Source organism: Pleurodeles waltl, chromosome 9 (genome assembly GCF_031143425.1).
Source record: "Pleurodeles waltl isolate 20211129_DDA chromosome 9, aPleWal1.hap1.20221129, whole genome shotgun sequence".
NCBI classification, from domain to species: domain Eukaryota; kingdom Metazoa; phylum Chordata; class Amphibia; order Caudata; family Salamandridae; genus Pleurodeles; species Pleurodeles waltl.
The window spans coordinates 385,452,902-385,466,203 of record NC_090448.1 but is presented as its reverse complement, the minus strand read 5'-3'; the positions used below and the strand labels follow the sequence as shown (position 1 = coordinate 385,466,203).

The window sequence follows — 13,302 nt, the reverse complement described above, 5'->3', positions numbered from 1 at the left end:
CATCCATCCTTCCACCCTTTCACTCAGTCATCCATCCTTTCACTAATCCATCCACCCTTCCACATCCATCCACTCATCCATCCATTTACCATTTCGCTCATTTACCCACTTACCCTTTCATTCACTCATCGATCCATGCTTTCCTTCATCTGTTCATCCGTCCACCCCCTTTCACTCATCCATCCATTCATTCACTCACCCATGCTTTCTCTCCTCTATCCATCTTTCTCTCATCCATCCATCATTCCTTTCTCTCCACTCCATCTCTCCATCCTGCCTTTCACTCATCCATCCATCGACCCATTCACTCATCCATCCATCTTTCCATCCATCCATCCTACCTTTCATTCATCCATCCATTCTTTCTCTCATCATCCACCCTTTCGTCCATCCATCCAGCCTCCCTTTCTCTCATCCATCCTTTCATTAATTCATTCTTCTACCCATCCATCCTTTCACTCACCCATCCATCCACCTTTTCACTCACATCCATCCATCCATCCTATTACTCACTCACTTTTGTCTGCCATGTTGCAGAGAAAAGAGGCCCATCAAGAACTTCACCCCACTGTTGCTGCTAAAGCTAGGGGTTCATGACGCCACAGCATTGATCCTTTTACTCATCCACCCATCCTTTCTTTTATCCATTCACCAACGCTTTCACTTCTTTCACCCATCCACCCTATTACTTCACCCAACTATCTATCCATTCAACCTTTCACTCAGCCATCCATACCTTCATTCTCTCATGCATCCATACTTTCTCTCATCATCCATTCTCCCTTCCATTCATCCATCCATCCTCTTTCATTCATCTATCCATTCTTTCACTTATCCACCAATCCACTCTTTCACTCATACATCCATTCTTTCACTCATCCATCCTAACATCCATCCTTTCACTCATTCATCCGTCCATATGCCCATCCGCTCTTTCACTCAGGCAACCATTCATATTTTTACTCACAGATCCAGCAATACCTTCAGTCACTCACCCATCCATCCACCCTTTCACTCATACACCCTTCCATCCATCCATCCATACTTTCAGTTATTCACGCTCTCACCCACCCGCCCTTCCTCGTTGTTTATAAGCCTTTGTCTTCAGAGTTGCAGACAGAATAGGCCCATCAAGAACTCCGTCCCGGCACTAGCTGCTACAGCGGGGGTTACGTACAAATCTTACTACGTTCAATGTACGGCACCTCTCTTTGATGGACATCGTCATGTATTAGGACAACAGTGTTTCTGTTATAAAAACCATAAGATAAAAAAAAATTAAAACGTCTTTTCCAGGCACCTTTGCTTTGGTGCAGTGATCTAACTGCAAGTTATCGTTCGGCCGCTAAGGCCTTGTTGTACACAAGTGTGAGCAGAATTATCTCATATTTCGGTCAGTGCTTAATTTGTAAATAAAAACGTGCCGGTGCCCAAAGCCCTCCTCTTAAACACGCGACTGCTGCAATTAAATGTGGGAACACGGAATACTGAGGCAGCGTAATCCTTAACCATCTCGGGCCTCTTCAATCTTTTTAAAGCAACTACCTGCCCCTTCAGCTCACTCCTGCAGCTTTCTGCTTTCTCCCATTGTTACGCTTTTTCGTTTTTCTCTTCCTCCGTCTTTCCAATATGTGTCTTTTGCTCGCAGTAAATGCTTGAGGCAGAAGAAAGCACCGGCAACAACAAGCACAAATTAAGCTCTGATTTCAGTGTCCCCTTCCTGCATATCGTACCAGGAGCTAGTGACTGTGAATGCACATTTTCTGCTTCTACTATAATGGGCTACATGTTTCCCCCCCCTTTCTTGATTAATGTACCAATGCAGTTCCGTAGTCAGGTTTTGATCAGTTCCCTTTAAGGAGGAGTGGGAACTGCAGTAGTTGATCACAGTGTGGAGTCTTTCGATGCATGAAGCAGAGAGCGCGTATACTACATCTTGACGATAGGCACAAGGTACTTTTTATATATAACCATCGTGTTATATTGAAGCCTATGTCAATTTCTGTACTCAGAGCCAGGTAGGTCTATCTTGTGGTCAAGCGGAGGTGTTGGTTCTTGTTGCTACGGAAACAATTTTAGGACAACAGTGTTTTCAATTGTAAAGAATCTCATATTTCCAAACCCTTCTCTCCATCCTACCCTCTGCCGAGGTTTTGGGAACTATTCTTCCTCTGGCATGTGTCATGCATTGCATTTACCTTTCCCACCCCTCTCCACCACCCTGTGTACCTACCTTGGTCTGTTCCACTTAGAATGTTGTGCTTAGAAGGTCCAGAGTTGTCAGTTAATAAAAGGCATTGTTCAGGAGGTTCCTTGAGGGATGCATCCCTCTTTTGTTTATTAAATCAGTGTTTCTTCTATCCACCTCCGAATTTCCTCCAGCATGTTTATGTATGATTGTTTCCCTAATGATGTGGCATCCACAATCACTTTCCAATTCTTCACTTGGTAAGCAGGTGGAATGAACACTGGAATACTGCAGTGCTGTCAGCAGTTGCTTGGCGTGATTGATGGCTTAGGTGGACAACTCCATGTGTCTATGTGCATGTGTGCACCTGTATGCACTCTGGTGCTGGCAGTTGTGTCTTGTTTTGTTTGATCTTGCGTACCAGAGCGTATCCTTCATCAGGAATATGTGCATGAGTGACCTGCCACTTCTGTTCATTCTGTTTGGTTTATAACAGCTTTTTTGCTTTGCTTGCTCATCTTTAGCAACAGGGTCCCATCCTGTAGAGCAGGAGGTTGTAAGAGGTTTCAGTTCTGGGAAGCTTGCTGCTCCCCTATGATCATCTGAGCATAGAGGGAGATGTACGCGCCTGAGGGAGTCTGTGTCTGCCAGCTGTCACCAAATACTTGTCAAACACAACACAAAAGAAGATATATTTTTGTCACTTGTGATCATCCTACAAAACTCCTCAAGATTAATTTGCTCTCCATGTGCATTGTTTTCATAGGTCCCCGAGACTAGTGGTGCATGTGCAGTTTCCCTTTGAAGGAAAGTGGAGAATTATGTGGTTTGGGGGTTAGTCCTCACCATGTAATACTCTCACAATACCCCAGAGATGGCCCTTGGATTCACACTAGTGAATCCTAAGCTCAGTCCCGGTAGTGTGGCACAGATCAGTCAGGCTTTACTTAGAGGAACGTGTTAAGCATTTCAGAGTACCAACATGGACAATTAGTAATTGACACAACCCAAAAGAAATCTGACACCAATTTATAAAAATAGAGCTTATTTACATATTAATTTAGACACCAAACAAGCAAAATTGCATAAGTACAACTGGAGTTATGAATTTTAGAAGTAAAATTAAATTGCAGCAAAAATGGCATATAAATGTTGTAGCAAAACAGTACTTAGAGAATGGGTTACGAGGAACCCTTACAGAGTTGAGGTTGTGCAGTCCTGAGGACCAGTTCACAACAGTTAGTTAAGTTTTGCCTGGCCCATGGCGTCTGGTTGCAGAGTTGTCCTGGCTGTCCGTGGTGCTGAACTGGCCTCGCGCTGATGCTGATATTACAGCTTACATGATGGTGCTGGCAAAGGAATGCAAAAAGTCAGCAGTGGCTGAGTTGTTGATGTTGGATGCAGGCTGCACGGTGTAACCTGCTGTTGCAGTGTCGAGTGTGGGGGTTGGTTACCAGGCTGGCAACCAACAAGCCATGGCAGCAGGGTGCAGAAAATCTTTGGGAACTTCACAGAGTCCGAGGGAGCAACGAAACTTCAAGACAGGCAAGACTACAACTCCCAGAAGACACTGGACCACCTGGTTTTAGTCAATCCTATGGCGTGTCTGATGGCCGGTGAATCATCAGATCCAGCAAGCGTTTTACCTGCAGTTTGCAGGGGACTAGTGCCACTAGTCAAAGGTAGACTGAGGGTGCTTCTGGCCTCCATAGGTGTCCCTCTGGTTGGGAGGGCTGAGTTTTGGCCAAAGTCGAAGCCAGTCTGTTGCCTCAGGGACAGAGAATCCCTCTTTTGCTTTGTTGTAGTAGGCAAAGTACGGTTGTCGGTGACACAAGATTCCTCTTGGTCCTTGTTTGAAGCTGGTTGATCAGATCGGAGGAGCTGGTGTCAGAGTGTTACTTTAATTCTGTATTTAGGGGAGTCAGGAGTGTGGAAACTAGTGGCCAATTAGCCACTAGCTCCTACAGCTGATCCACCATGGAGGTGAACACATCCGGTGGGGTAGGTCACCTTTTGCTACCCTGAACCCTCTATTCTGCCACCCCTAAGATGGCAGAAATCAAAATTTAGTGCAAAGACCAGGCTGCTCACCCTAGAGGTGTGGTCAGCCTGCTGGGGGTGTGCGCTGTCCTGCATACCTAATTTCCTGCTTGACAACAAGCAAATGTACCTGGGCGCAGGGGGAGGGTTGTTTACTCCAATGGGGAACAGCACAGATGGTGATCAGGTGTAGTGAAGCCTTTGAAGCTCACCACCCTGAAGTGTCCATTCACCAGCCCGGCTCAGGGGGCAGGATGTGTGACCTCTTTCCTGCCTCAGCCTTTGTTTCTGACTCCTTGGAAGTGTTCACACTGCCTGACATGAGATCAGAATCCTGTCTTGGCTCCAGCAGACATGGGAAACAGCACGGCTGACCAGTCACAGCACAAAGAAGTTGGAAAAACAGGTGGGCAGCGTTTAGGGTACCACCTGGGTGCATGCCAACCGTCCTTCGACACCAAATTTGTGTTGGGGGAGAGAAAGCACATTGTTTGACACCATACATGACATATTTAGGCGGTATCATCATGGAGCTAGGAACCCGGGTCTGCCCGGGCTAAATCCCATGTTAACCTATGGACCGGCTAGGTCTTATAGTGTACTTTAATGGCAAAGACACAATAGAGACAAATAAGCTCATGCTTGCATGTCTGCATCTTAAATATACTGCACCCTGACTCCTAGGCTGCAGAGGCCTTCCGTAGGGTTGTCTGATATGTATGTAAGGCAGTGCATGGGGTTGTGCCTCTCATGGGGAGGGCACAGTCAATCTCGAGCAGTATGCACTGCTCTAGCAATCTGGAATTCCATCAGCAATTTGTGTGGGCCGCCTAAGGTGGCACAAACGTGTGCCACAGCCCTTGGGACCCCTTTACCACCTATGCCCTGGGTACCATTTACTAAGGGCTTATAAGGGGGTAGAGTTATTGCCAATCAGGGAATTACCAAGTCAACAAATATGTTTTGGGAGAGAGCACGAGCACTGAAGCCTGCTTAGCAGCCTTCCAGTGAACTAACCGAGTTACACACATCGGCATTGGGACAAAAAGTGGGGGGTGACCATACACAAAGGGGCCCTTTCCTACGGCCTTACTCTGCAAGCTTCCTCAAGTGCAGAAATGTTTTTCACCCATGCGCATTTGAAGAGCATCAAAGGACGGCTTGGGGAGAGCAGGCGGCAGAGCATGGCAGAAGGTGTGCAGGCTATGGCTAAAGGTCTGCAGGGATTGCAACATGGGTCAAAAACAATGTCATGCTGAAGGTTCATGTTTCAGCACTGTAATAGCGTGAGCTCCTTAAAGATGAAACAGGGCCTCTATAACAGACATACAGAGATCCTACTGCTCTACCAACACTGGATATCAATATATAACACAACTCAAAATCCCATAGAAATCACAGTAATAATAAGAACAAATCTACTTGCTATAAATGCTGAAAGTAGAATCAAAATATGGACTTAAAGGTAAACATAGTTGTTTCCATTGGTTTAGCCACAACTCTAGTTAAAGCAAACCAAAATCAGTCATACTCACTAACCAAACTGATAATAATGCAAGACACTGGCCACTTGGCAAGAAAGAGAAGAGTAAGAAGGATAAATGGAGAAGGCACATGTTGGGGACAATTACAATAGGGCCTATTGGTGGGTAATAATGTTTCTCTAGTGGCGACAACAACTACAGTTTACAATGACAACTACTATATATCACCATTAATTTTGGTGCTTGGCTTTAAAAAAGCATTGCCAAAGGAAATAGGTCTTGTGTTGAGTAAAAGTCTTCTGGCAATTATTGTCTTGTTTTGTCATAGTTTTTGCAAAACTTTACTGTTTGATAATATCCAGGGTCCTCATCAATCTAAAAAATGCTACAATCGATTTTTTTTTTGGGATGTAAAAAACTGCTTTGTGTGTGGATGTGTTCCGTGTGAAAGGGTTGCATGCTGCAACTCATAGAGAAGTCAGCCATTGTCTGATGTGGGCTGATACATTGCCCTTAAATGCATGCTGGAGTGGGTGGAAGAAAAATGTGAATAGCACCAACTGCAGACTAATGGATGAAGCCTGGCTGAAACCCCGATAAGTAACTATGTTATACACAGCATTTTAGTAAAACCAAAGGTTTTGTATAACACAGAGCTAAAAATATAAGAAAGAAAGAAAGAAAGAAAGAAAGAAAGAAAGAAAGAAAGAAAGAAAGAATAAAGAAAGAGAGACAGAGAGAGAGAAAGAAAGAGAGGGGATGAACGAGATAAGGAAAGAGGAAGAAGGAAGTGAAATAAAGAGAGAAGGAAAGAGAGTGGGAAAGGAAGAAGGAAAAAAGAGGAAAAGACAAGGAAAGAGGAGGCTAACACAGAGCTAAAAATGTCAGTCGGTCTGGCACTGGCTGCAACCCTCTTAACTTTGAGAAAGAAACAAAGAAAGAAAGAAAGAAAGACAGAAAGAAGGAAAGAAAGAAAGAAACAAACAAACAAACAAAGAAAAGGAAAAAAACAAGAAAAGAGGAAGAAAAAGTGAAAGAAAGGGAAGGCAATAAAGAAGGAAAGGAAGATAGATGGAAGAGGGAAGGAACAACAAGGAAAAAGAAGGAAAGAAATAAAGAAAGAAAGAGAAGGAGAGAAGGAAAGAAAGAAAAGAAGGAGAAAGACAGGGAAGAGAGAAGGAAAGTAGGAATGAAAGAAGGTAATTGAAAAAAGGTGAAAGAAAGAAAGAAAGAAAGAAAGAAAGACAGAGAGAAAGAAAGAAAGAAAAAAGAATGAAAGAAAGCAAGAAAGAAAGAAGGAAATAGATGTAAAGAAGGAAGGCAGGAAGGAATGAAGGACGGAAACAAAAAAATAAGGAAGGAAAGAAATTAGGGACGAAAAAGAAAGGAGGAGAGAAAGAAAAAACGGATGACAACACAGAACAGTATCAAATGGACACAATGTGGTATGCTTTGAAATAGCAGCAGCCGGAAAAGCAAGACACTCTCAAAGGAATTTACAGTAGTATTGGCAGGAGGTGTGATTTGATAAAGATGGAATGTGCATCAAAAGCGTCCTGCTATCACATCATGCTCTAAAGACAACTGCCTAGCTTGAGTGGGAATGTGCTTCCTGTGAGAAAACACAATGCAGTCACTCAAATTGAAGTTAATCAGTGGCTGAAGTAAGCTGACCCACTGCCCCATCCTATATGTAAAATCAAAAGAGCTTGGCTAACACCAGACCGAAAAGGTGTGGTTCATTGGTGTAGTGTGGCTTGACATTTTTATGGTGAGATTAATCTGTTATTCAATGCATGCCTTCCAAACTAGATGGTGAAAACGATGAACAATGAAAGAGGGGTCGTTACCTGTGCCTGTGGATGAAGGGGTCAGTGATCCTGGACTTTCGTCTTCGGGCTCTGACACTGTAACTGTTGGAACCACGTCCGGGCCAGGCCTTAAGCTCATGTCCTGCTTTGTCATAGATGCATCTTCCAAATCAGATTCTCCTGTATTTTCTGTCTCAGTCAGTGTAATTGTAACTGGCATTGCTTTGTTCTCTTTCTCTACAGAGGTACTATGCAACCCTGAGGCATCAAATGCTTGATTCATGTAGGGGATGAAATTTATATCTTCAGATATATTTTGAGATTGGGTCTTGTTGGCAGATTCCAAGGCAAACTTTTTGGGTTCAGATACGTGTTCTAGTTTCCCCAATGGTTCAGAGACCGTGTTGATTGCATTTGTATTCCTCCCAGCTGAAGTCAGGTCTTGAACATCTGTGATGTCTTCTGACGTCCTTATGTCCATGTACTTGTAAGCTTCTACTTTCTCTTGATCAGTGGGCCCAGAAAGGCTTTTATCTACATCAGTGGTTTCTGCAGGAGTCATTTCGATTCCAGAGTCTGAGCTAAATAAGCCCCGTGTCTCAAAAATTGAGCCTTCTTGAGGGGAGTGCACTCCGATACTGAAATCCTTGGCAATGACCGGAGGGGAAGCGCTGCTGTGTTGCAAAATCCCACTGAAATATAAGGGATTCTCTTTGGATTCGTTGTTCCAGGAAGAACTGTCATCTGATTTCAGAGAGGTATACAAGGCTCCTTCTCCAGGATCGACAACTTTTGTGAAAGAGTAATCATCAAACTGAGAGGCAGGCTTCTGTCCTAAAATGAAAAAGAAACAAGAAACATTCAATACTGAACCACTAAACATGAAAATGGACAAGAATTTATAGTGAAGATAAAACGAATGTATGATGCAGGACAACCTATAGGCTATTCCATGGTCAGATATTGGACATGTACAGAACACTTTCTATGGAGACAGCCATTTTCAAAATATGTGAATATCTGTGCCCGTCACTCTCTTGAGAAATTGCAATATGACATTATATTTTGTCTCATCTCCCATAAAACAACCTTTATTATATTTATAAGGAAAAAAAATACGAATTCTGAACATTTATGTAGTGCATGTCAATGCTAGAGCCTTTCAGTAAGTATGGACATGAAAGAAAACTGAAGTGACCTGAGTGGAACAGCTACCACTCTGGGGACCAGTACTTAGGGTTATTGAAAAGACACAGCACTGACAGACAAGCTTTGAGCTGATTTCAAGATCAGAATCCTGGTTCTCTGGCCTGTGTTTCAAGAGGCAGGAATGCTTCACTTCCTTCCTATGAAGGTGCGGGCCATGTCAAACTAAGTAAGATGAAAGGAGAAACCCCGAAGAAATAACCCTGGTGAACTACATAGGCCGTATCTGCATTGGGTAATTTCACACTGGCCCTGAAGACATTTTGCACCATCTGTTAACTGTAAATGACTATGCAAATTGTACAAAGGAAAAAATTTCAATACCAGTGCTTAATTTGTAAATAAAAACGTGCCGGAGCCCAAAGCCCTCCTCCTAAACACGTGGCAGCTACGATTAAATGTGGGAACATGGAATACTGAGGCGGCCTAATCTTGAAGCCATCTCGGGCCTCTTCAATCCATTTAAAGGCACTCCCTGCCCCTTCAGCTCACTCTTGCAGCTTTCTGTTCTCCCCCTTTGTGACGCTTTTTGTTTTTCTCTTCCTCCATCTTTCTCTTATGTGTCTTTTGCTCGCACTAAATGCTTGAGGCAGCAGAATAAGCCCCGGCCCTCAAAAATAAGTGCCGGTGCTCACCACTGCAAACAACAAGCCCAAATTAAGCACTGGTCAATACTGGTCTAACGTATGTAAACCATCCCTGTAGTGTTGGGGGCCCTGGGCCCTCATGCTACTAAAATGACTTGACGCAGACACATGGTTACTGTTCTGTTAACTGGCCTCGGGCAAGTGCGCCCAGCCCTTTTTATTGGCAGGGTCACCTGACCGGTGACGCCTGTGTTGAATGAGTGTGGGGTGTGTGTGTAAAGCCAGCCCTCAGCCGAGTGACTGGTGGAACACTAGAACGTGTCCAGCATGACACTACAAGCCTCTGGGAACCGGCATTGGGGCCAAGCTGTACAGACATATGGGGCTTGGACCACAGCAAATTGTTGATGTACTTTCATGTTAGTGGGTCCTTAGCCCATGCTTGACCCGTTGGATCCCGAAGGGAATGCAGAAGTGTCCCCTGGTGCAAGGAGCTACAGATAAAGGGACCTGGACCTGGACATTAACCATGACTCTCCGGCCCCATGGCCTGCTTTAGAAAAGAAAAACGAGTAAATGTGGTAAATAGGGCCAGATGTAGGAAGCCTTTTGCGCGTCGCAAAAGGCTTAACGCGATGCACAACCTCAAATTGCCAGTCGGTACCGACTCGCAATTTGAGGCTGCGACTCGCAAATAGGAAGGGGTGTTCCCTTCCTATTTGCGACCGCATCGCCATGCTGAGTTGGTTTGTGACCGCGAATGCAGTCGCAAACCAACTCGCAGTTACCATCCACTTCAAGTGGATGGTAACACATTCGCAAAAGGGAAGGGGTCCCCATGGGACCCCTTCCCCTTTGTGAATGTCAAAAATAAATAAATTTCAGAGCAGGCAGTGGTCGGACCACTGCCAACTCTGAAAAAACCGAAACCAAATGGTTTCGGAAGTTTTTCTTTTTGCAGCTCGTTTTGCTTTAAGGAAAACGGGCTGCAAAAAGAAAAGAAAAAAACTGCTTTATTAAAAAAGCAGTCACAGACATGGTGGTCTGCTGTCTCCAGCAGGCACCATCCCTGTGAGTGCAGGGACTCGCTATGGGGTCGCAAACTGCGACCCACCTCATTAATATTCATGAGGTGGGTCTTTGCAACCCCCATAGCGAGTCGCAGAAGGTGTCTGAGACACCTTTCTGCATAATATTTTGCGAGTTGCAATTTGCGAGTCGCTGTGACTCGCAAATTGCAAGTCGCAAAATATTGTTTTGCTACATCTGGCCCATAGTTGAGAAAGTCTGCAAAAGGGTCACACATATTGCTGCAATTCAAAGTCACATCGCGCGCCTATCAAAACATTAGCACTAATCATTATCTGCTTTAAAACTATACCCTGAACCTTTGTTTTACTCACTTTAAAAATAGCACTTTCAAAACGTAGCTTCTAAACTTGTTTTCCTTTCATTTTTAAATTGCTGTTACTCTGAGTCATGTAGACGTTCAGCTAACAGTTAATGTGTGGAAAAGATGCGTGGGTTCACAATAGGTAAAATTACTTTCAAATGTTCCTTTCACATTTCTTTGTGTAATATTGAGTGCAATAACATATTATGCATAGTGCTCACACAGTCAGGAGGCCACTGCTAATCACATACTTTTAAGACCCCAGGAAAACTATTCACTTCCCATAGCACACTTTTTATAACGAATAACAAATCTGTGCATTCGATGTGATACATAATCACGGATAATTGATGAGTTCCATGTGTACAGTATGAGAAGGTGAGAGTGCATAGCTTCTTAAATCAATTATTGACTTTATTAATTTGATTTGTATTGCCTGGCAGATATTATTGAATGCTTGTAAATTAATGCATTATCTCCTCAAGTATAGGGTTAAGTATTACAAGTACACGATTACGTATTTTATATGTAAAAATGTACATTGTCCGCTATATGGGCCTGAGTCACAAAGGAAAACTGACACATTGTCTAAGTTTACGCTTTACGTTAAATTCACCCGCTACTATCGAAGTTTTAAACTATGAATGTTTTGTTATGTGTGAAGAGGTCCGCATACTTACATGAGCTGATACTCCGTAGTCCGGGCAGACATCTCCGCACATAAAAAGCCAGTACTTAAAGAATTTCACATAAAATGTAAACTTATACAAAGTGTAGGTTTACCTGTGTGAATCAGGGCCTATATTTCTATATTTTGTATTAAATGTAGGAAACTGTGAACCTTGGCTTTGACTGGAAAATATGTGCACTTCCATTAAAGTCAATGTTATGATAAGGTTGTTACGTAACTTCCTTTGATAAAATTACATATTTGCGTATTGTCAATGCCAATAAGTACCGCCCCTATCTTTTTAGGACTTGTTTCATGATTTCCGGGTTCTAGAAAGGGAGGCTGAGGTATCAGACTATCTTTGTTTGGTCTTCCACAAAATAAACAAGCATTAGCAATGCAATGGATATCTCATTTGCTCCAGGTAGAGATATTGGCGTTGAAAATTCCTAACTGGACTTTTCTTGCCACATAAATTGAAAATGAAAAGTAAAACAAGATGATTTAAAGCGCCATGGCCGCCATGAGCGTGAAGGAGGGACACAATAGGAAAAAGAAGTTCGCTCACAGTCAAACATATTGGCAATCGTGCAATTATCTATGTAACACAGTCAGTCTGCAAGGAGGTAACAAAACCTCTCCAAGGAGGGACAAAAGTAAAGCATTTACCAATGATGACAAAGGATTTTTGAAAGGCAAGCCCACGAATGACTGAAAGTGATGGGAGTGAGGTGGGTGTGGTTAAAAGCCCACAATACTCACAACAGGTCAAAGCGCTTGCGCGCTCAACCAAAAAACAGGACGCTAGTTTCATAGGAAGTGTCCACAAAATTATATGACGCTTCCCATGATGGAACCGTGGTATTTAAGATTCTGGTCTGGGAAAATACCCTTTTTTCAGCAGGCAGTAACCTGAACTTGTGCACCTTGATTGGCATGTATTTAATGGTGTCTGTAAACTGCTGATATTCTTTTAAAGAAGGTTTTGGCTGCAAACCAATGATATAACTTCTGGGAGGAAAGTGCTAGGAAGTGCAATGATGTCACTTCCTTTTTTGAACTATTTTTTTGGGACTTTCATGTCAGGACAGAAAGGCATAAAATGATCTAAGGCAAATTAGAGCGGGTGGGTCAGTCAAATAAACATTCTTGGTTATGAGCAGAGCCATACCTCCTTTCATATATATGATCCCCAGTTGCCAGAAATGGTGGATTTCTGCCTCAGGAAAAGAAATCAGAGTGGTGTCCATAGAAATATTTGCAAGAAGACAAACTTGACACCTCCAAAAATAAATGTATGACATTATAAGATGATGGCAGGCGGTTGGAAGCTGCATATTTTGTCAGAGTGGTTCTCTGGTAAGTTAAGGTTCTTGCACGCTACGTTCTTGGAACACTAAATAATCTAATTCATTTGAAAGCTGCAGGTGACATACTTTATCAATAAAAAATTATTTATATAAGTAGACATAAATCATCATGTTATCACCTACTTTTATGACAGATGATTTATACTTGTTTTAATAATCGCACCAAATGCCTTTGTACCATTTGCTTCCTTCTTTGAGGGAATAATTTGTGTGAAAGAGGTTTTGGCCCATCTATTTTCTTGTTAACGCTTCCAGTAATTATTGTGCTTTCTAAATGAGTTGGGGCCAGATGTAGCAAGGCATTAGCGCCTCGCAAACGGCGAAAAACGCCGTTTGCGAGGCGCTAATGCCTGTGCGCGATGCAGAAACACATTTTGCGAGTCGGAACCGACTCGCAAAATGTGTTTCCGACTTGCAAATAGGAAGGGGTGTTCCCTTCCTATTTGCAACTCGCACCGTGATGTAAGTTGATTTGTGACCGCAAAAGCGGTCACAAATCAACTCGCAGTTACCATCCACTTGAAGTGGATGGTAACTCATTCGCAAACGGGAA

The 13,302-nt window shown here is 43.2% G+C and overlaps 1 protein-coding gene across 1 annotated transcript in view; it reads right to left on the bottom strand.

Annotated features, from left to right (window-relative positions):
* Nucleotides 1-13,302, bottom strand: part of RTN1 (reticulon 1) — a 587,255-nt gene that overhangs the window by 243,406 nt on the left and 330,547 nt on the right. The window contains exon 2 of the mRNA XM_069207015.1: nucleotides 7,563-8,357. Coding sequence (XP_069063116.1) covers nucleotides 7,563-8,357 — 795 coding nt within the window. The remainder of the gene's footprint in view (nucleotides 1-7,562; nucleotides 8,358-13,302) is intronic.